This window comes from Hippocampus zosterae, chromosome 1 (assembly GCF_025434085.1).
Source record: "Hippocampus zosterae strain Florida chromosome 1, ASM2543408v3, whole genome shotgun sequence".
Lineage (NCBI taxonomy): Eukaryota > Metazoa > Chordata > Actinopteri > Syngnathiformes > Syngnathidae > Hippocampus > Hippocampus zosterae.
Window position 1 is genome coordinate 7,477,613 of NC_067451.1, and position 22,393 is coordinate 7,500,005.

The window sequence follows — 22,393 nt, forward strand, 5'->3', positions numbered from 1 at the left end:
TTAATGCCCATTTAAGAAAGTAGGTTTTGATGTGTTTTTTGGGGGGGGGGGGGGTATACTGGTTAATCGGCATTTATTGACATATAGTCCATATTGTGTTTGCGGAAAACCCCGCTTGTGCGACACATGTTGACCACTTCAGTCATGTGGTCATATTTGACCCAACATACGCAAATTGGATCTCGCAATTGGAGTGGGAAAAGTGGCGGTCGGACAGAAATTTGCTGTCTTAGGAGAAGACGGAGCTGCGCTGGTTGGCCTCGCCCACTTTCTCGAAGAACATGAAATCCTGTCAAAAGGAAACAAAGTCCCCAAAATACGTTAATAAATAAATAAATAAATAAATGGGGGAGTGCTTAGTGACGCGTTTTGTACCGAAGCAAAATGAAAAGGAGGCAAAACGTACAATGAGGAAGCAGGCGCCCAGGAGGACGGCTTTCATTTTCACATCCAGGTCCAGAGGGAACTGGATGCCAAAGTTGTCCGTGTCGGTGAAGACTTCCTTCAAGAGGCCGCTCCACTGCTTGCTGATGCGCCCGATTGGCTGACCGCCATCTTTTCCCGTCAGCTACACACCCAAAACACAAAAGTCACAATTTTACAAGAGATTTTTGTTTAAAAATGGGGCATAAAAAAAAAAATCTTAATTGTACAAGGAGGATTTGGATGATTTTTTTTAGTCACTCTCCCTGAATGAAAAAAGTTGGAAAAGTGTGCTTTTTTTTCCCACCCTCGCCAATTTTCTTTTAAAATAAAATAATAAATAATAAAAATAAAAAAATTATCTGACTAGAATAATTTTTCAAAAAATAAATAAGTCATCTGTAGTGGAGTAAAAAAACGTAGATTTTTTTTATTACACAATAGGTCCAATCTTGTGACCCAAAAAATAAATAAATACAATTTTTTTAAATCTTACAATGCTTTTTTTCATGCCAGAAAAAAAAGGCTAAACCCCCTCCCCCAGAAAACAAAATTGAATGACAAGTAAAAAAAAAAAGCTGAAAAAGGATTTGCTGTTTGTGTGACCTCAAAGTTGACATCCCCGCAGCAGTTGCAGGCGAAGCAGGGCCCCTCCAATTTCATCAGAGTCTCTTTGTTGGGCCCCTGGATGGAGAAGCGCGGGAGGTACGGGTGCCAGTCCTGCTTGACGAAACCCACAGTGGTGCCCGGCGGTGCCTGCACTTCCATCTGTGGGTCATTCACAACAACCACATTATTCACATTTCACTTCCTCGCTTGGCGATTTGACAATAACTTTTCCTAGTCCTTGACAATCGCATCATGTCGCGGGTTCAGTCAAGTCGTCACACAAGAAAGGCTACGTGGGACCAAAAAAAAAAGGGGGGACTTGACCTTACCATTCTAATACCGCTACTTTTGGAAGGGACTGTATATGCAAGGTTTGATCGGCAGGTGAGTCACCGTCAGTCACTTGTTGACGATTGTCGTGTACATGACGGCTGACTGGCTTGTGTTGGGACAACACGTGAGTAAACATTGCGGAGGTGGTATGACTCCAGTTAGAAATGCAAAACAACAGAGTCACAGTCACAGGACAGCACAAACTACCTCCTGTCCGGTCAAACCAGTCACGCAGCTTTTCGGGGTCTAAAAGCATAGCGGGTTTTGGCAAATGGCACAGAATCGGGACTGGATTTGCGTTGAATTGAGTGAACAATGTCAAATGGGACGGTTTCAACTTCATAATCGCCAGCGACAGCGCTGGGTGGGCGGATTATGGTTATGATTACACAAAACATATTATGATTAAATCGTATTGGAGCGAAACATATATACAGTGATCCTTCGCTATTTCGCGGTTTGATTATCGCGTCCTCGGTGCATCGCGTTTTTTTCCCCCCCAAAGCACTGTATTCATAAAAAAAATGCCTAATGACTCAGAGGTGTTATACGTGGCTGTCGGTAGCTTGATTGGTTCCCAGCGCGACGTCGACCAATCACAGCACGAGTGGATCTATCCCAGTGGTGGGAAAACTACGGCCCCCGGGCCAAATCCGGCCCGTTGGTCTTTTTAATCCGGCCCGCCGAAGGTTGGTACACAATTAAGGTTCGATGTCAATGACTGCATTCATTTCATTTGGACTTGTAATGACATGCATTTCAACGCCAGGGGGGGCACAGTAACTTGAAGTTGCAGAGCATAGGGAGGAAGGGGGAGACTAAACGGAAGCCCGCAGTAGCGCCAAGTCAAGCAAATCCCATTCGATATGACGGAATAATGTACTCTTAAAGTCTGAAAAACGTGCCAAAAAATGCTAAATACTGCTTTTTAAATAAAGAAATCGAATTAATATTATGTTGAATTTTTCAACATAATATAACATATACATAACATCGAGAGGAGCCAGATGAGGTGGCTTGGGCATCTGATTCGGATGCCTCCTGAGCGCCTCCCCGGTGAGGTGTTCCGGTCATGTCCCACCGGGAGGAGACCCCGAGGAAGACCCAGGACACGCTGGAGAGACTATGTCACCCAGCTTGCCTGGGAACGACTCGGGATCTCCCGGGGAGAGCTGGAAGAAGTAGCTAGGGAGAGGGAGGTCTGGGCTTCCCTGCTAAAGCTGTTGCCCCCGCGACCCGGCCCCGGATAAGCGGTAGATGATGGATGGATGGATGGATGGATGGATGGATGGATGGATGGATGGATTATGTTGAATTTAGTTCACCCTTTTGATCCGGCCCTCCATAATATTTTCTGGTTCTCATGTGGCCCTATGCAAAAACTAATTGCCCACCCCTGATCTATCCAATGATGCGCAGCCATGTTGATTGGCTGTGGATCTTCGCAGCTTGTGTGGATGGGTTAGATGCACGAAAGAGAGAGAGGATAGGGTTTGTAGAACAAAAAAGCAGCATTGTCTCTTTGCCTCCTTAATTGTCTGATCATAAACAAACACATCGGCTGCTCTCACTGGAGGCTACACTGTCAGAGTTGCATAAAGGGAATGCTAATGAGTGCTAATTACTGTATAAGGTGTTATAATGAAAGATTTAAGTAAAAGCGCGTACTGGTTTAGTCTTTGTCTCAAATATGTAAAGTATAAATACTGTTTACATATTTGAAATGTACCCACAAACCCTAACACAAAAATTTGTGGCGCGGGGGAGAGGGGCAAACCCTACTTCACGGATTTTAGTCTTTCGCTGGTGGTCCCGGTGTACATTAACCGCGATAAATGGGTGCATGATCGATAATAAGGATCACTGTAAAGGGAAGCTGACCTCTTGCAAGCAGCACGGACACCAGCAGGAAGCACAGCGTAAGGGCCTGATGAGGCGGATGACCTCGCGGTCTGCGTTGTCTTTGATCTTCATGTCAAAGCTGCGCAGCGAGCCGCAGCAGTTGCGCGTGCAGCAGTCGTTCTTCTCCTTGGCTTTGTAGATCTTCTGGCCAAGGCTGTTCTTGATCTCGTACTGGTTGTTGGTCTCAAAGCCGAGGAACGCTGGCAAACGGCAATCGGTTAACATGTGGCCTCTTTAGCAGAGGCGGCGCTGGAGCAAACTACCTTCCAGGAGTTCCACTTTCTGATGGATCAGAATCTGGTCGATCTAACAAGGGAACACGCAAGGAAACAAATTGCTTGCTTTCTGCCCATAAAATGGTTCACAATCTTGCACAATCCGTTGTTCAAAGGTCAGAGGGCAGAAGCACATTGATAGGTAGACTACACCTTTGAAATGTACACACACACACACACATTACATTATATATATATATATATATATATATATATAGATTCATTCATTCATCCATCTTCCGAGCCGCTTGATCCTCACTAGGGTCGCGGGGGGTGCTGGAGCCTATCCCAGCAGTCTTCGGGCAGTAGGCGGGGGACACCCTGAAGCGGTTGCCAGCCAATCGCAGGGCACACAGAAACGAACCAACTTCCGCGCTCACACTCACACCTAGGGACAATTTTGAGTGTTCAATGACCCTGCCATGCATGTTTTTGGAATGTGGGAGGTGTTAAGGAATTATTCCGCTAGAAGTAGTAGTAGAACATTGTTGATGAATTTCATCTTGCTATGAGAACTATTGACACTAGTCTCTGTCCTAAACATTTGCTTGTACTTAAAACAAAGAGTGTAGGGTGAAGTTGGGGCCCTAATTCCCCTTGAGTGATTAACAGCCCCCTGGCTATCTTCTTTCCGCCTCCCACTTCGTAAAAGTCCCTGAAGGCTGCCAAGTGCCTTCGAGGAGTAAACCTAGTCTCAAGGTCTGTGAACCAGCAGATATGGTCTGCACTTTGTCAAAATGCCAACATTGAACTTTGCTTGAATTTCTTTGTTTCAGGTTTTTACATACGGGGAAGGACTGCCCGCCCCTACTTAACATAATTAACATACTATGCCTATATGTACGTGTGACTGTAGTTGCTCGGGGCTTCCTGATGAAATCTGAGACTCACAGGAGCCCGAATCGATTTGTGTTGCGTTGCGATAAACTGAAGAAAAGACTACGTGGTGTTGGGTCTTCTTCCACCTTATAGAGAGATAAAAGAATCTGTAACCAAGGAAGGGCCAAGAGCAATTTGACAGCTCCCATTCCTCAACAGAGGAAACCGGAGCACCCGGAGAAAACCCACGCAGGCCCGGGGAGAACATGCAAACTCCACACAGGGAGGCCGGAGCTGGAATCGAACCCGGTACCTCTGCACTGTGAAGCCGATGTGCAAACCACTGGACTACCGGGCCGCCCTATATATATATATATATATATATATATATATATATATATATATAATATATATATATATATATATATATATATATATATATTCTTTTAAACATACACACACACACACACACACATATACTGTATATACATACACATACACACACACACACACATTCATTTATTTATTCGTTTTTGATCAAATAAGTAAGAATACGGATGGAGTAAGCCACCAATACAACAATTCTGAAAAATTGAGTTACCTGAGTGAGGTATTCAAGCCCTGGCGGTACCCCAATGGGGACTACGGCAGCCGGGGCCGGTGCAGGCGTAACGGCCCCAGGTGACCCGCCGTAAGGGGGGGCTGCCCCCATGGGTCCCGGTTGAAACATGACAGGAGGTGGACCTTGGTTGTAGTTCATGTTGAAGCCTGGAGCGGGGGCTTGAACAGGTTCCCCATAGCCACCCTGAAATGCGGGATAGGGGGCCACTGATTGGCCCCCGTGTTGCGTCTCCGGGTAGGGGGCCTGGTGGGTGTAACCTGGCAGAAAGAGCCACAGGAAGTTTGCTGCGCTGATGGAATTTTACAAGAAGGACCACTAACGTTGGGACACATAGAATGGTGTGACAGGACCGGGCGAATCTTGTTAAACTGCGTGAAATTAAGATCTTTTTTTTTAACGAATTGGGGCACTGACCGGACATGATGCTGATGGTGGTCGTGACCTCCGGTTACTTCCTGGAAAACCGAATGGAAGGAATGGAAGAGGCTTTCAAAACAATTAACATGAACGTCAAATCAAAACCAAACAGTTATAGTTTTGTTCCAATACATACATATACACAAAATCTGTAGCACAATAAACATTTTTTTCAGATTATAAAACAACTTTGTTTCCATCGCTAGCGCTGGATGTCGTACTTGGGAAGCCTTGAGTTGAGGCCGGGTGGCTTAGTGCGATTTATTGGTGGAAAAAAATCTCCGTTGGTGATTAAAATAAGGTTTAACGGCGACGTCTGAACGTACGGAAAGGCAACAAGAATACTTTTTTCGTCCGCGGTTTGCGACTCGTCGGTGATCTAGCTCCCGGGACTAAAACAAACGTTGTTTGTATGTTTTGTAGTTGTTGTTTAAACCTACACAGAAGTAAACTCACCTGTTGAATAAGCGATAGTTTGTATCCCTCCAAGCTACAGGAAATCCACACTGGAATCGTTTAGGTGGAAAATGTTTTCCTCGCAACCGTCTTGCCGACTCCTCCACGCCCCCTTTTTTTTTTTACTTTAGGCAGGGAGGGGTTTGCCTAGGGAATTATCACGCGGCCTTGATTAAGTGAACGGAAACGCCCGATCCTAAATGGTCAACATAGAAGCTCCGGTGAAAGGCTATGGGATCGATGTATGATGACGTTTTTCCCATTTGCGTCGACTTGACTTTGCTGCGAAATGAGCGCTTGACACTGACGTCGGACTTTCTGCTGTTTTGTCGATTCGTCCACAAGAGGGCGACATTACTCCACATACGCTTGCCTCCCATCAAATTGACGATACTGTACTGTACATTCGCTTTCTATGTTCTTTAATTTAATTAATAAAAATAGCTCATGGAATAAATCATTGTCTTAATAAATATAATAGTGGCCAAATTTTCCTGATGTGGGTTTGGACTGTATCTGGTGTCGTGTGCGTCCACACTGGGTGGTCCCCATCCGCACGAGACCTTCGACGAGTCCTTGATAAGGACGCTAATCAGTCAACGCGTCAGAATACTGGAGCTGCCTCGTTTAACGCTGTAAAGTACAACTCGCAAGAAAAGAGCAGACTTGCTCAACGCACTTACCTATGGGAATTCCGAGTGTCAATTCGGCACAAAAGCTTGCTGGCAATATCTCACAAAGCAAAGTCAGAATTCTCACGAGAAAACCGTGGCGTGAACGTCATTATTCCTATGGGTGAGAAAATATCGTTTGTAAGAAACAAAGCCACAATTTACAAGATTTTAGTTCCCCCCTTCGAAGATAAATGTGTACTTTAACAGTCACCTGTACTGTTCTGTACAGTCACCTGTACAGAAAATGTCACTTGTATAACCCTTTTCATGTATGTCTTTGTTATACTGCCCCCTGGTGGCCATGACGCACACATCAGAAGGTGCAGCACAATGAAAACCTACATCTGGTTCACTCGCCACGTTATTCCTCATATTGTATTTAATTATGTTAGTATTGCATGTTTTTATATGATACAATTGCAAAGAGTGGATTTTTTTCATATGACAAAAAGAGTACAATTTTTGTGGTTTATTTTCAAGGACCATTCAGGAATGGATGAATGGTACAGTATTTCCATTCCTATCACTGAGGAGAGCTAATGTGAGTTACCCACATGCTTACCAGAATGATTCCCACCGAGAAAAACTGCACGATGAAAAGAAAATTCAACTATGTTCAAAACTAAAAAGGAAAATAAAGGACACGACCAGAGTAATTTGTGGCAAAAGTCCTTTCTGGAGACGTGAGGAGATTGCTATGATACGCTCTTATCTTGGCATGTGAACGTGTGCCAAGGCGTGTCGGGCACATTTTCCTGTTGTTGATAATGTGAAGATGGAGATGGAGCGTAATTGTCTCGCGTTTAGCCTAAACAGCCCCGCGCCATTTAAACCCGCCCTGGACGCGCGGCTACAAAAAGCGTGCATGCCGCATTTACCCACACCCGCATCGTCTTACGTGCCTCCACAGACCACAACGCCTTCGTTCTGCATACAAGCTGAAACGCTGAAAAGAGGTAAGAGCTTCAAAGCACAACTTCAAAATCCAATTTTTCCATTTCAAGTCTTACAAATGCTAAATTGACGAAAATTAAGTCAGAATTTTATTAGGGATGAGTCTGCAACACAGAGAGAAAAAAATCCAAGAACGAATTTATAATTTTACAAGCAAATTAGTGCATTTTACAAAGAAAGTCGTATCCTAAAAGTTTCAAATTTTACAAGAAAAAAAAAAAAAAATTTGACACCGGAGAAAAAAAAAGGTTGATTTTTTTTTCTTCAAGAAACATTCATACTTTTTCAAATGAAAAAAGTAATACGTTTTACAAAGAAAATGTAATAAACGTTACACGGAAATACATAATTATAAAAATTCCATATTTGAAGGAAGGATTTTTTTGAACAAGTGATTATTTTATCAAATAAATATAATTTTATTGTTGGGGAAGTCTGAAAAAAAGTCATGAATTCCAAACAAAAAGTCAAAATTTACAAGGAAAAGACACAATTTTAGAAGAAAAGTCATTAAATTAAATGAAAGTTAAAGAAAAAAATTGCTCACTTTATTCAGGACTTTCACTTGTAGTTTGGATTTGATTACTCCTGGAAAACAACTATCAAAAAAAACACGTTAGCTTTTGTGTGCGTGTGGTTTTCTCCTGCCTGCGTTTTAGATGCATTGTTCAAGCCTTGCGCTCTACTTGTTGGCTTTGTACCTGTTCCTGGAGGTCGCGGCTGCAAGACCCAGGATCATAGAGGTAATCCGTCATCAGGATTTGAGGACTGCTATGATATGCTACGATGGGCTTCCAATTTCTCATTATTCTCTGGTGATGTGTCTCTCATCGCATCAGGACGTCAGCACAGTGGAACAGGAGCAGGATCAGGATCTGACGGCAGGCTGGCATGTCTCTGCCGTTGATAGCGAGCGCAACCCGAGGCCGACGGCGGTCCTCCACACTCGCCACAACCAACACACCAACAACCACAGGAGGCAAGCAAAAAGGAGCTTTCTAAAATCCAAACATCCGCCGACAAATGCGAGTCAACGAGCCTTAAAGGAAATGCAAGCAACAACAAAAAAAAACAATGTTACTGTATGATAAAGTTTTCATTTTTTGCAGGAAAGTCAATTTATGAGAATAAATCAATTGAGAGCATAAAGCGTGATCGTGAAAAGGCTAAAGAGTTGCTTTCATTTTCCAGGAGGAAGGCGAAGGTGGCTCGTGTGGATTCCATTGGCAGCTCGGTGATGTTGACTTTCCGGAAAGCAAAGGTGTTATTTGCAAAACCAACTCACAATTAACAAGTGCTCGATTACTTTTGAATAACGTTGGACTTTTTCTGTTGTAGGATTAACCAGACGAGGAATGACAAAACAACACTGGCCATATTTCAGAAGAATTATGAGTACCGTTTTACTCGCAGTGGCTGCTGACTGTCTCCCTCTGGTGGATCATTGAGAGCGATGCAAGCATTTAAAAAGTTTTCCCTCTTCTTTTCCCAATAAATACTTTGTGCACTACGCTTCAGTGTCATGTTGCCAAAGACTTTTATTTTCTTAAACTACAATTAAAGAAAACAATATTGGACTGCAGAAAATAGATTTTTGCATTGTCTTTCACATATGTACAGTTGTCAAAGAGGATATGTACAGCCCTGCCGCCCCCCCACCGTGAGAAGCCCAAAAATAAAATAAAATTTTAAAAAATAGCCAAAAACATCCTACATTCGTTCTCGAACAGGGAGGAAAAAACAAACACCTGCGCTCTTTTTCGCAAAGGGGGAGGGCAATAATTGGCATTGCTAAGCGCTCGTCATGAACATATTTCACCCGACCTCCATTCCAAAAAGTGCAATGCTTTCAATGTCTTGCATGCTGTCACCCAAAGATATTTTGCCATAAATCTTCCTTTAAACCCTGAAAAGTCAATTGTAGTGATCCATATCACTTAATTTTGGTGGCATTCCAAAAAGGGGACTTGATCAGATTGCTAAAACTCAAATGTTTTTTCTTATCATTCGCCAGATTTTGCCGTCGTGTTCCTTTCATTTACAAATGGCATGTCCTTACCACTGACAACTACCCTCCACCCTCCCCCAAATAGATAGACATTTTCTGGTGGAAAATTATAATTCAATGATATTTTATAGGAAGCCACAAAAGGTGGGGGGGGGGGGGGGGGGAATCTTAAACTCGGACCGTGCATCGGACAAAAAAAAAAAAAAAACAACCCTGATTGTCAACAGAAATCTTCTGACTGGTTTATCTGTAGCGAAATGTTCAGCTGTTTTGGCTTCAGGCGAGGTGGGGGGGCAATAAAGCGAGAACTTTCTTCTGCTGTTGCTTTGTTTAAGTGTCTTTTTTGTGTGCCGAGCGCCTGGAGTGCATGCACTTGTGGCAGTAGAAGATGTCGGGCACGTTGGACTTCTTGATTTTGACACATGACAAGTGCACCCAGATGGCGCATTGGTTGCACTCGATCATCGGCCGCCCGGCGAAGGGTTTGCCGCAGTAGCACGTGATCAGGTCCCATGAATCGTCGCCTGAAACGCACACACACGCAAGGCCGACTTAGTGCACGCGGCTGACTACAATTCAAACTGTGACATCAATCCTGTTGATTTTTATGAGCCTGCGCAGACAGATGGTGACACAGATAGACAGAAAACCCCCAAAATTGGGAGAAGGGAGGAGGGAGAGAGGGAGACGGAGAGGAAAAGAGGGAGTGGGGGAGAGACAGGAGATAATTGGGAGTGCAGGGGAATGGAGAGATAGAGAGACAGGGGGCGTAGAAAGGAAGCGACACCCACTTAAGGGTGTTTCCTTCCGACAAGATGGTGGCCCACCTGACTCCACCATGATGTCTTCATCGGCGATCCAGGTCTCGCCCTCGCTGGAGCTCATCTCGGCGTCCCTGACGGACTCGTGGGGCGGCGTTTTGTCCTGGGCGGCGTGCGGCGAGGGGCCCGCGCGGAGCGGCCGCCACTCCTCCGAGTCGCTGTGCGTCGGCGGCGGCGAGCTTTTGAGCTTCTTGGCTTTGGGCTGCTTGGAGTTTTTGCTGCGTTTGATGCGCGCCCGCTTCTCGCCCTCGCTACTGCCGCTTTCAGCCGCCGCCAGCGACAGCCTCTTGAGCTTTTTGTCCTTTTTGCGCTCGGCCTTGGCGCTGGGCGCCTGGCTCTCGTACAAAGAGTCCTTCAGGCGCATCTTGTCCAGCAAAGTGCTATCGGGGTGGACGCTTTTGCTCTTGTTGGCGCGGGCTTTGTGGACAAACGTGTGGATGGTGTGGATGTCTGGGCCGCCGTCCGCCCATGTGCTGCTCACGCCGCCGCCATCCGCCGACGAACTGTGGGCGGAGCTGGATGACGTCGGGGACCACGAGCTTTCCTACGATCCAGGAAAGAGGCATGATTATTGCTCAACGAGAGACTTCCATGTTTTGGTATTAGCTCAGTTAGCAGATTTTTGTCATCGTGGAAAAAAATATAAATCAACTGAAGCTGCATTTGCAGGGATATCTTAATTTACAAGTGCGTAAATTACGTTTTTTTTAATGCCACTTCATTTTCAATCCTGAAGATTGTTATCCATTTAACAGCGCCTTCAGCTGGTCCAGAATGCCGCTGCTCGCCTCTTGACTGGTACTCGTAAGAGGGAGCACATAACTCCTACTCTGGCATCCCTTCACTGGCTCCCCATTCATTTTAGAGTTATTTTCAAGATCCTCCTCTTTGTTTTCAAATCTCTGAATAATCTCGCGCCTCCGTACCTCTCTGAGCTCATCCGCCCCTACACACCTGCCCGGCGCCTCAGGTCTGTGGACCAGACATTATTAGAAGTACCAAGAATTAAACTGAGGCTCAGAGGGGATCGAGCCTTTTCTGTTGCTGGTCCCTCTCTCTGGAATGACCTCCCACTGAACATTCAGCAAGCCTCCTCCCTGCCCATCTTTAAAGCACCCCTCAAAACTCACTTGTATTCTTTGGCGTTCGACTCGGCATGACTTAGATTTGTTCTTGATTTTACTGCTTGGTGCTTTCTACCGCCTTTACTATTGATATTTTACATATATATATATCAAGTCAGAATATATATAATAATAATAATTAAATTATTATTTAAGTGTATGCAGAAAATTGGTGAAGATCGCACGACTGTCTGTGTCCTATGTGTTGTGTTTTTTTTGTTATTTTGACTTCAAAATGGCGCCGCGAGAGTGGCTGCCTTTCCAGCAGCTCCTATATTTTGTTGTTCTACTTCTTCCTTTCATAACTTTGCTGCTATGAATTGGGAATTTCTCCATTGCGAGACTAAAAAAGGAGTTTTATCTTTTTTTTAATCTTATCTTATTACCGATTCGTCTTACTGTTTATTGTGTATGTTAAATCGCTCCATGTACAGCACTTTGTATGCAGCGATGGCTGTTTGAAAGTGCTCTATAAATACTGTTGACTTGACTTGACGAATACCGTTCCTTTGTTCATTATCAATATCAGTCACTTACAGTGATAGGCGCAACAATTCCACGACCTAGGATAAAGTACAATGCTATGAATCCAAACTTTTCAAACACAAAATAAGCCCTGGCTCATTCAAGGTTGGGAAACACTGCTGACTGCTGATACTTGGATAGCAACGTAGAGCAAAGAGCAAGAGCACAAGTTAGCTTTCAACATTTTGCAGCTGGTTTTCTCAAGAAGCTTCCTTGCCTCCCTGTCTCACTTGGACTGCAATTTTCCGTCATGCTGCAGTTGCCTGTCAAGCCCGACAGCCATCAAGCGTCATTGAAAGGCGCCATAGAAAACTCAGCTGCGACTATTCTTGTATGTTAAAAGTAAGTGAATTTTGAAGCTGACCTCTTTGGGACTTGGGATGTAACCAGCATAAGCCAGGACAAAACTGCAGAACTTGTTGAAGTCCTCCACGGTCCTCCTTTTCCTCTCTGGGGGCTACACAAATGAAATACTTCAGTCAACAGTTGTTTATTTAAGAAATGTGTCGAGTCTCATCAGGGCACTTACCAAAGGTTCAGTTTTGCACGTCAAAAGCGAATCTGTGGGCAGAGAAAGACATGATAACGTGATCAGATTTCAGAAAAACAATCTGACGCAATGCCATGTCTGGTTGGAAGGACCACTTTCAGCATTTTGAATATCGCACAATTGGGGAAATGGGGAGTTAGTTTTATTTTTATTTTTTTTGCTTTAGGAGGGGGTGGTTTGAGTAGCTACTTGTGATATTGCCTATAGAAAATCTGGAACTGGATTATGTCTAGCCTCTTTTCATTTCATCTGTTACTCGGGGAACCCATTCTTCAAGTGGCTGCTAAATTTCAATTCAAGAATATCAATAAGATGGCACAGGGCAAAATCCCAATGAGTTCTCCTGGTCACCGTCTCAAATGACTTAAGTTTCAAACTGTGGTGATCAGCCTTCAAACTGTACATAAATAGCACACAGGGAACATTACTGGTGAGAAGAGTACTGCTGGCAGCGGAATATATATTGCACTTCAGTCAGCAATTGCCCCCCCCCCACACACACACACACACGCCCCCAAATGTATTTGTTGTGGAGGACTTTGGAGGTCGTGCAGACTTCCATGTATTTCGAAAATTCCACAAGGATGACGGCCACTTGTCAAGTCGTTACATCAAGTTAGCCAGTTGACAACTTTCACTGTTTGTTATCGTCAACGATGAGCACTGTAGCCCATTTACTAGGTTTCCATTCATTTGTCGAAATGCATTCCTCACCAGGGCCGCACGTTTAGGACGTGAGCCAAGCTAATTTAACGCTAACATTAGCCGCTAAACGGCTCAAGATATTTAACGGGGGATTATTCGATGATGATACGTGCCGAGCGACCTTAAAACAAAAGGGTGGGTCTAAAACATTTGGCTGAGCAAGAAACCTCAAACGATAGGGGACGAACGTATGCGTAGATTAAAGCAGGCGGTGGCTAACCACACTTGAAGACATTTGAAGTAAGAGCAAAAATTGACGCTGGTTGGTTGAGCGGGCAACTTGGAGCATGTTTGAATTGTCTTGGAGCTAAGCGGCTAATATTAGCCGGCAGAACTGTCACTGAGAGTGCACCGATATAGCGTTCGCATTCGGGGGTTATTCGATGGCGACGCGACGATCGCTATAAAAACCACCAGTGGCAAGACGTCAAGGAAGGGAACGTTGACTTAGCCGTTAGCGGCTAACATGCTAATCACGCCGGAATTTGCGAGAAGGGAGTGGAAGGTGTCTCAATGTCGCTTGTCAATTCAATCTTGGCGTCATTAATGGGGGTAGATTCGTTTCATTTGCAGGGGAACAGTGTCAACTCCACTGACACCAAAGTGACACAACTTTAATCCGATATGCGCGTCGGGCACTGTCGGCTAGTCCTGCGCGGTTATCTAGACAAACTGAACGCCGCGTTAATACACAAAAGTCACCGCGCCACCATCCCTAATGATACGACAAATCTGAAACGAGAGTGAACTAAAATGAATTCTTTGTCAACAACTTTTCGCGAAAATTGAGAATTCTGACCTACGCAGGGGAACGTAACAGCGACGTTAGCCACCGGGCTTTCAAAAGCTCCATTTGCCCTCGGCGAATGTGCTGAAGCCCACGCAGAGCAAAGCGCCTTACTTTATAAAGCCCTCATCAATGCCACAAAACATACCTTGGTGCTCGGACATTATGTCAAGCATTGTCCCTTCGACGAGCAGGCCTTAAGGTCCGAGAAACGGAACCAGCCGAAGCGAGGCGGCCGTCGCGCTGTACCTTATCCCGGCGTGACTGCGCCCAAACTGTTGGGAAACTGCTCGGACACCGAGGCAAGAAAAAAAAGACGTTTCTTCAACAATTACACGAGTTGAGGAACACTCCTCACCGTGTATTGCCGAGTCCAGGTGTCGCCACGCTATCGACACGAGCGAGAAAAAGCACTTTTTCTGTAGCTCGTACCATTCCGCCGCGTTTAAAATTCGTGCCTCCACCATACAGCTCGGCTGTAAAACATCGTTAAATTCAAGCCAATGGCGGTGGATTCGCGCCGGGCACTTCCCGATATATATAAATATAAATGTCTATATCCTTGCTCTCGCGGTCGCGTAACACAACAAGGAGGATTCCCCACAGGTCTACGCGCGGCAGAAGCTCGTAGAGTCCATCGGAGGAATAGTTCACACCAGAGGACTATGGGTATTGAAGTTTGACTAGGTGACGAACAGCAGCGAATTCGGCGTAATTGAACTACATTTCCACTGGGGCACCGGGACATAAAGCCACCACCGCCGATGCGATTTCTCCAGGCGACGCCACTAAATAGTTTGGACCAAACAAGGCGATCGATGTTTATAGAGTTATGTGTTGATATTACGAATGGCCTAACATTGAGAATGTGGCATCGGCTATATTGTCACTTTACGCGATTTCGTGTCAACAATACCACTTTCGTTGGCGTGTGCTAATTAGCTTTAGCATCTGTAGCACCATGTTGCATGACTTGCTGCAAGGAACTGACACCGGAGGCTTGTTCATCATACAAGGTACATGAGACTCAACGTGCTTTCCAGTAACATTAGAGAAAGGCTAACGAAACCTGTACTGAATCAAAGATTCCGGTAGTTGTTCGGGCCGACGTCTTCTATGGAGCTTCATCAAGGCTGCATTGGACAGGTTGACACCTTGCTGCCGTCGGCATCTTGTTGACTGTTGAGGCATACATTCATGGTGTGGATTTTAGGACGGAAGCAGTCCATGTTCTCGGCTTTGAAGTCAGCGAGGATGAGCTGAAGGATGGCTTGAAAGGATCTCCCATTGAAAGGTAGTTATTCAAACAAACCTCAAGTTCAGTTGGAATCATCATTTCATCCAGAGGCCAAGTGTTGCCAGCATTGTAACGTTGATTTTTGCGTCTGTCATTTCAGGCTCCACTTTCACAACGCTTACAGCGATCCCCTGGCCTGGACCGGGAGTGCCATCTTCACGGTGGACCAGTTTTGCACAGAGAGAGTCACGAAACTCATCAAGCAGACCTCGCAAGTTAAGCCGGCCATTTTAGCCATCGACTCACTCTCGTGGATCCTGAGACACGTTAGTCCGTCTGCAGTCTGCAAGACTCTCCAACAGCTTAAAAATGGTGATCTATCATCGGTTTGTTCCCGGAACAAATCAGAAAACGTATTTTCGAGCTGCACTGATGTCTCACTTTAAACGTGTGTGTGACTTCAGTCGCGTCTTTTGTACATTAGGTGGGTGTGCGGCAAACGTCATTGGACTCCTCCATTCCGACATGCACCCGCGGGGTACAGTGGGTAGCCTGTGCCACTTGGCCACATCACTCATCACAGTGAAGACGGTCCTGAGAGGAGACCATGCAACGATAACTAAACGCTTGAAATCAGGAAAGGTTTTGCAAGGTGTAAGTATTAAATTCGTGATGAAGACTTTGAGGTGGGGCAACAAAAGAACATGAAGTATTTGTTGATGCTTAGGAGGAGGTGTTCACCATCAGAGATGACCTGACGGTGATTGGACAGGGCAAGCCCAGCAGGACTGAGCCACAAGAACAGATGTGCATATCCAACATGGTACTTGTTAATATTTATCGTATATTAACACTTTTTGTCTGTAAATACAAAACAAAAAAGTTTCACGACATGGCACCCCACCTCACATTATAGTAATGGCAGATTTTTCTGATAAACATAAACAAATGTTGAAACACTTTGTGTTTATATATGTGTTATAGCGTGTTGTATCGGTATTTTTAGGCTCAAACTACAAATAGTTATTCCTCAAACAACATTTTACTTTTCTCATCATACTGCTTTTTTCCTAAAACACAATTTGCTGTAATGTGTAACATGGTAAAATGAATTAGAAGTACGAATGAAAAGTCCCGTGTGGGGTTTTTCTTGCAGGCAGACCCAACAGCAAATTTGACCTTCAACCTTCGCTTGTCTGAAAGCCAACGCGAGGCCAAGGAGAAGCTAGCACTACCCTTTGTCTTCAGTAAAGAGAAGTAAGAGACTTGTTTGAGTTTTTCTTTGTCATATTTCCATTTTTTTCGACGTCAACTCTATGTCTGTTGTTTTCGTCTGGTAGGAAAGCAGCTCTTCTCCACACTGGTTCAGGGAGAATCGTATATGAGCCAGACGCTAACGACGACTACGATCAAGAGGATCCAGACGATGATCTTGACGTGTGATCATCTTGTTTACTTTACTAACACAAACTTTTTGTTTTGAATGACTTTTAAATCCATTGTTGAATAAGATAAGAGAAGATATCCTTTATTCGTCCCACACTGGGGAAATTTACAGCCTCCAGCAGCAAGAATGTATGTAGAAAGGAGAAAGAGAAAAAAAAACAAACATCTTTCAATTAAATACAATATGAACACAAATGGATAAATCGCAGTACTATTTACAATTTTCCTTCATATCATATAATTATTATTATGATTGTTATTTTTTATTCATCAGCCTGACAGCAGTATTACAGTATAATATTACATGTAACAATGGATTAACAAAAAACGTAAAATAAAAAAACTGCCTGTGCTGTTCTACATTCTGTGTCTTGAATTTGGTGCAGGAAATATATGTTCAGTGCATGGTGGGGTGAAAATAGATATAAAAATGTATTTTAGGACTTTTGTTTGTCACATGGTGCTGTTGTTACGGCGTGTGGACCTGATGTGGACTGTTTTCAGCATTTTAGTCCATGACATTCATCAAAGAAGAAGAATCTGTGTTGGTGGTTGCGCCTTTTCGGCGGCCCGCGTTTACCAGCACTGATTTTGATTGGGAGGAATGTTGGCGCCATTTGACTGTTGTTGCTGGACAGCTCCGGGGTGCTTGTGTCTTGCACCTGAAATAGGCAGCATTTTCACAGCCCCGCCTTTGTACAGCGAAAAGGTCGGTGCTGATGGACAGGCTGCTGCTGGATGGATGCATGGATTGAGGAGCCGGCGATGAGAAGAAAGTAGCGTCAGCGCCAAAGCGTATGTGGAACTGGGAGTCGCGGCTTGGAATTGAAGTGGATTTACATGGGACAGGAGAAGAGAGCCAATCTCTCTTTTGATAATGGATGCTACAGCTTCTTGTTGCTTTCAAGCTTAGCTTGTAGCAGAAGTGTGCACATTGCAGCATGATGTGTTTGATCCACTGGTGAAAAGGACACTGATTTGCTCCTCTTTCATCTATTACTGCTTTAAACAAAGTGAATGGAGAAAAAGTGGTTAAGGTGGCACGACTGTCAGTCCGATGTGTTGTGTTGTATTATTTTGTTATTTTACGTTTAGTGTTCTTTTAATGGTGGCGTGGGCACCGGCAGCGGCTCCTCTTGTTGTCTGTTTAAGAGGGAGGAAATTTGTATGTTACATACAGCACATTTGACCATAAAGTTGTACTTGACTTGAATTGATGTACTACTATGAGTAACCTGGTACTCTCTTCAATCAAGTATCTCGTTCACTATTGTATATAGTTTCCGGACCTTTGTTTGCGTTGTGAGATTTTCCCAAGATGAAATAACTTGGCTGAGAAAAGATTGGGAAACGAATGAATGAAGTGAGCGCATCGCTGTCCACGTCTGTTTATTTTCCTTCCACGTGGACGTGCTGCGCGCGACCCTTCGATTCCCTTCCGGAAGTGATGTCACGTCGCCAATGGCGGCTCGCAGTTTCATTCCGGATTTCCAGTGGACTACAAACTGATTTTAGACCCACAAGTTGCACTCTGGGGGAGTTTTTACTTTTTAGAACAACTTCGGACTCCGCGCACAGCCAAGCGGAACCGAAAACGCGTCTGAATACGAGGCGCCCGGTGGCTGATTGGCTTATTTTGGAGCCGGGTTCAAGGTGGTCACCCCGTCGAGCGAGCTAGCGTGAGCTAACGCCGCTTAGCTCAACGAGGTCCAAAACAGCAGCAGCCCTTCTGAGCGCAATTGCGGTCGTCTGCTCTGCCAATCTGCTCCATTTAATGGTCATCGTGCAACAAGCGTGCGGATCGAGATACTCGCGCCTCTGCCGGGAAATCGCTCGATTGGTAGCTAATGCCGACTGTCAGCCGCAGTTCTTCCGCCGACTGCTGACTTGTCTTGGCCCGTCAACATGCTGAAGACCCGCCAGTGTTTACTCGGCATCCGGACTTTCCTCGGGGTCACGTCCAGAATATGGGGCTTCTTCATGTATATCCTCAGGAAGCACCTGCGAACGGTAAGACGTGCACGCTGGCGAGGCAAACCTGAACAACAGAGACGTGCCTGTCAATTATTCCCAACTGGACTCTTCGGGTTGTTCTCCAAAATGTTTGGCCCCTTCAGCAGTTCATGCATGATAGGCTGTCCTAACCACCAACGGCGTCACTGTTTTGCGATGCAAAACGACACTTGAGAAGATGAATGAAATAGAGTTCGCCAATCACTAACAGTGAGTGGGATTCCTACTTGTTCATATTCCACCTAATAAGACCAATGGTCGAGGAGGCACCCAAAGTGTCTGTGTTGCTTGTCTGTTGAATGTTGGAAGCCAAATTGTTGAGTCTCTTTGGAAGAGACCTGAGATGACCCGAATAAAATGACCACCTAGACAAATGGACATTTCCTTGTCTCTCATCCATGGACTGGCTAATTCACTTACTCAACTTTAGAGTCGCCAGGGAACTGTGAGTCGAAGATGACGACTCCAGCTGATTACTCACAATACAGTATTGCATTATTGCCTTTAGCTATGTCGTAATAATTGGACTTCATTCTCAAAGGGTTACGACTGATTTCAGTGTGTCCCAAACTTCATCGAGCCAAGGCACATCTTTTACATCTTATAGTACACCACCAAACAAAAAGGTCACCAAAACTACAAATCATGATCTCCTCTCAACTCACTCACAAACTGATGTAGTGCAGGAAACGAGACAAATTCCGTTATATGAATTACAACATGCGTCTTCACAGTTTGAGAAGAGCATTGACTCCTTCTGCTTTCACGATACGTCATCGGCATAGATCGATGAGTAGCAATAATTGGTCGTAAATAATTGTGGGGACGAGTGAATTGAAATTAGTTAATAAAGTAGCTTGCTTCCCTGATTCTTTCATTCTCTACATGTGTCTTTTCTCTGACCGTTCCATATTTTTCCGACGACTGTGACCATTTAGTGTTTGCGTTGCAGATTATCCAGTACCAGACTGTGCGATACGACACCTTGCCTCTGTCGCCACTCTCCCGAAACAGACTGAGTGAGTATACGCTCGGCTAACAGGTCAGCTATCATGCGTGTGTAAGCGTAACGCCGGCCACTCGATGCCTTCCGCTCCAGATGGAGTCAAGAGGAAGATTCTGGTGCTGGACCTAGACGAGACCCTAATCCACTCTCATCACGACGGGGTCCTTAGGCCCACGGTGAGGCCGGGGACGCCGCCCGACTTCATCCTCAAAGTAAGTGCGTCATATTACGATTGGCGTGTTTTTGCCTTGCCATGACTGACTTTGGTTTGTGTTTCTGCGCAGGTTGTCATTGACAAGCACCCGGTGCGATTCTTCGTCCATAAAAGGCCGCATGTGGACTTCTTTTTAGAAGTGGTATGTGTTGTGTGTGTGTGTGTGTATCACCGTGGACGTATTGTTACACATCTCGTGCTCGCAGGTGAGCCAGTGGTACGAGCTGGTGGTGTTCACAGCCAGCATGGAGATCTACGGCTCGGCAGTGGCCGACAAGTTGGACAACAATAGGAACATCCTCCGACGCAGATACTACAGACAGGTAGCACACAAAGCGCTTCAAAAGCCAATAAAGCAGTCTTTCTTGAACAGAAAGTTGAGTTCGTAAAGATCATGTCAACATGAGAAATAAGGTTTCAAAGGTTGATTTAAGAGTGCAACTTTTTTCCTGCCAATATTATGACACAGCATATGTACAGCATTCTCAAAAAATGATTACTTTTATCTTGTAATTTTTTCCGGTCGATATTTCATTTTTGTTGTATTCTGACGCAAATGATGGCAGTAATTTCGGAGTTGCAGTTTTGATACATGCAATATTTACATTTTGATTAGGAATCTGCAGCATGATGGCATTACAGGCACACCATTGACACCTCCTTCAGCAGGTTCTCTCTCTCTCTCTCTATTCACAATGGGGTTCCACAGGGGTACATAATGGGACCACTTCTCTTTATTTTGTAGCCCAGTGACTTTGTTAACTCTTCCAAAGTGCTACAAAAAGTCCTCTTGGTTAATGACACAGGCCTCTTTTGGCCCATGAGAGCCAATTGGAACTTACAAAGAAATTCGTCAAATTGACGCATTAACAATTTTTTGGACGTGACAAACTCTCATTGAATGTGCCAAAAAAAAGATGTAGAGGAAATAAAAAATGTAAATAATGACTAGATATTTATAATTCATCTGAATCTATGGACTGGGATCAACTTCTTCTGTTTGCAACGTGTTTTTGTTTTTTTCCGTTGGTTTTATTTGCTGCCGTCTGTTTTAGATGCAGCTGTCCTGTTTTGTCTTGGTACATAATTAAATGTCCTGAGCTCCCATCGAAATAGCTTGAAGTGATCTTATCTTTGTGTCTCCACTGGCAGCATTGTACATTGGATCTAGGTAGTTATATCAAAGACCTGTCAGTAGTACACGACGACCTGTCCAGTATTGTCATCCTCGACAATTCGCCCGGTGCTTATCGAAGCCATCCAGGTAATGAACCTATCCGGGTCTCCCAGTGTCAAATGTGAGTGTAAAAGTAAGCCAAACCCTTTGCTCTCTAGACAATGCAATACCCATCAAGTCCTGGTTCAGTGATCCCAGTGACACAGCGCTTCTTAACTTGCTGCCTATGCTGGACGCATTAAGGTAAGCGTTTGTGTGTGTGTTTTAAATGATTATATTTCTGACAATATAAAAAAAAATCCTGCCGTGGGGTTATCATCATGCCAACAAGTTAGTGTCTGTTTTAGGTTCACCGCAGATGTCCGCTCCGTCCTTAGTCGAAACCTCCACCAGCATCGGCTCTGGTGATGGGTCAAATGGAGATATTTGGTCAAAAGACGACCTGCCGCCACCCCCTCATCGAAGGGGAGGGTTGGGATGAACAATTTGGGTGCCAGATTTTTAGCCCCACCGCAATTTTAGTTTGATATTTGAGTCCTCGCCCTAACCACAACAAAACAATGAAATGGATCATCTCTGACGCCTTTCAAACTTTTTTTTCCCTTGATGATGCAATGAAGAGGATTCCCAAAGTCAACAATACTATGTCATATTTTCATGATTTTCTGATCAAATATGCTTTTGGCCCTGTTTTTTCAAAAGGATACAAACAATCTTTTTGCTTGCAAGCCGCCTCCCATCCTTGGATATTTTTGTTTATTTTGTGGGTTTTTAAATAAGACTGAAAATCACAAGATTAAAACATATGGCTTGTACCCATTCTATGGACTGCTGTGCTGTCTTTTCCATATCTGTCACCACAAAGTAACATCTCACTCTGTTCATGGAATTGCAATTGCACTTGATTTGTCCCCCCGCCCCTTTCTATTTTTCTTGTTTGATTGCCAGCCCTCCCTTTACTGTATGGAGTTGAGAGCCTTTCGAAATGCCTTCTGAACAATATGTCCAGGTTCTGAAGCCACATCTTTATTGGCTCTGTCTAATAAAAAAAAAACACTTGTTAGTATCAGCTGGAAGAACTGATCATTTTTGTCCTCATTGAACCTCAAAAGTGTCGTCTTGGAAATGAAACCGTCCCTGTCAGAAAACCTTTGATATCTAAAACCGACAGTGACGTTTGAAGTGTAGCATGTCATACCAGTGTAACAGGAAGCTTTTACAATGAACAACGTTAGAGTGCATTATTTGTATCCCTCACCTATAACAGGTTTCCCGACCTTTATTGAGACAAGGCAT

At 44.5% G+C, this 22,393-nt stretch overlaps 4 protein-coding genes across 5 annotated transcripts; 2 read left to right on the top strand and 2 right to left on the bottom strand.

The window, feature by feature from the left end:
* Nucleotides 1-61: 61 nt before the first annotated feature.
* On the bottom strand, nt 62-6,748 carry plscr3b (phospholipid scramblase 3b). Of its 2 annotated transcripts, none has more exons than XM_052063492.1 (8): nt 6,540-6,748; nt 5,398-5,438; nt 4,963-5,240; nt 3,531-3,573; nt 3,247-3,467; nt 1,030-1,191; nt 407-568; nt 62-289 (listed from the first exon to the last, which is right to left on the bottom strand). In XM_052063492.1, the coding sequence occupies exons 2-8, from the start codon at nt 5,402-5,404 to the stop codon at nt 230-232; spliced, it is 933 nt and encodes a 310-aa protein (XP_051919452.1). In that variant the 5' UTR covers nt 5,405-5,438; nt 6,540-6,748; the 3' UTR covers nt 62-229. The 2 variants fall into 2 exon arrangements, with proteins under 2 accessions (XP_051919452.1, XP_051919443.1); XM_052063483.1 differs by lacking the exon at nt 6,540-6,748 and adding an exon at nt 5,857-6,003.
* Nucleotides 6,749-9,004: 2,256 nt separating this feature from the next.
* Nucleotides 9,005-14,641, bottom strand: phf23b (PHD finger protein 23b). Its single transcript, XM_052063506.1, has 5 exons — nt 14,153-14,641; nt 12,492-12,523; nt 12,327-12,419; nt 10,320-10,857; nt 9,005-10,016 (listed from the first exon to the last, which is right to left on the bottom strand). Exons 1-5 carry the CDS (start codon nt 14,178-14,180, stop codon nt 9,823-9,825), a joined length of 885 nt encoding a protein of 294 aa, XP_051919466.1. The 5' UTR covers nt 14,181-14,641; the 3' UTR covers nt 9,005-9,822.
* A 21-nt stretch (nt 14,642-14,662) lies between these two features.
* elp5 (elongator acetyltransferase complex subunit 5) lies at nt 14,663-17,047 on the top strand. Its single transcript, XM_052063521.1, has 9 exons — nt 14,663-15,020; nt 15,090-15,150; nt 15,218-15,298; nt 15,402-15,613; nt 15,726-15,895; nt 15,969-16,064; nt 16,398-16,498; nt 16,582-16,746; nt 16,984-17,047. Exons 1-8 carry the CDS (start codon nt 14,966-14,968, stop codon nt 16,682-16,684), a joined length of 879 nt encoding a protein of 292 aa, XP_051919481.1. The 5' UTR covers nt 14,663-14,965; the 3' UTR covers nt 16,685-16,746; nt 16,984-17,047.
* A 1,059-nt stretch (nt 17,048-18,106) lies between these two features.
* LOC127599536 (CTD nuclear envelope phosphatase 1A) lies at nt 18,107-22,166 on the top strand. The gene is made up of 8 exons (XM_052063553.1): nt 18,107-18,697; nt 19,653-19,719; nt 19,800-19,918; nt 19,991-20,062; nt 20,127-20,243; nt 21,073-21,184; nt 21,256-21,340; nt 21,445-22,166. Exons 1-8 carry the CDS (start codon nt 18,593-18,595, stop codon nt 21,503-21,505), a joined length of 738 nt encoding a protein of 245 aa, XP_051919513.1. The 5' UTR covers nt 18,107-18,592; the 3' UTR covers nt 21,506-22,166.
* Nucleotides 22,167-22,393: the final 227 nt, after the last annotated feature.

Coding starts and splice junctions, on each gene's coding strand:
- plscr3b (XM_052063492.1), bottom strand. Junction 3,574..4,962: donor GGCTTGAATACCTCACTCAG/GTAACTCAATTT, acceptor TTCCCTTGTTAG/ATCGACCAGATTCTGATCCA. Junction 290..406: donor TGGGCGCCTGCTTCCTCATT/GTACGTTTTGCC, acceptor TCCTTTTGACAG/GATTTCATGTTCTTCGAGAA.
- phf23b (XM_052063506.1), bottom strand. CDS start 14,180: ATGCTTGACATAATGTCCGAGCACCAAG. Junction 12,524..14,152: donor CATAATGTCCGAGCACCAAG/GTATGTTTTGTG, acceptor CTCTGCCCACAG/ATTCGCTTTTGACGTGCAAA. Junction 10,858..12,326: donor ACATCCCAAGTCCCAAAGAG/GTCAGCTTCAAA, acceptor CCTGGATCGTAG/GAAAGCTCGTGGTCCCCGAC.
- elp5 (XM_052063521.1), top strand. CDS start 14,966: ATGTTGCATGACTTGCTGCAAGGAACTGACACCGGAGGCTTGTTCATC. Junction 15,151..15,217: donor ATCAAGGCTGCATTGGACAG/GTTGACACCTTG, acceptor TGTGGATTTTAG/GACGGAAGCAGTCCATGTTC. Junction 15,614..15,725: donor TCTCCAACAGCTTAAAAATG/GTGATCTATCAT, acceptor TTTGTACATTAG/GTGGGTGTGCGGCAAACGTC.
- LOC127599536 (XM_052063553.1), top strand. CDS start 18,593: ATGCTGAAGACCCGCCAGTGTTTACTCGGCATCCGGACTTTCCTCGGG. Junction 18,698..19,652: donor TCAGGAAGCACCTGCGAACG/GTAAGACGTGCA, acceptor TTTGCGTTGCAG/ATTATCCAGTACCAGACTGT. Junction 19,720..19,799: donor ACTCTCCCGAAACAGACTGA/GTGAGTATACGC, acceptor CTTCCGCTCCAG/ATGGAGTCAAGAGGAAGATT.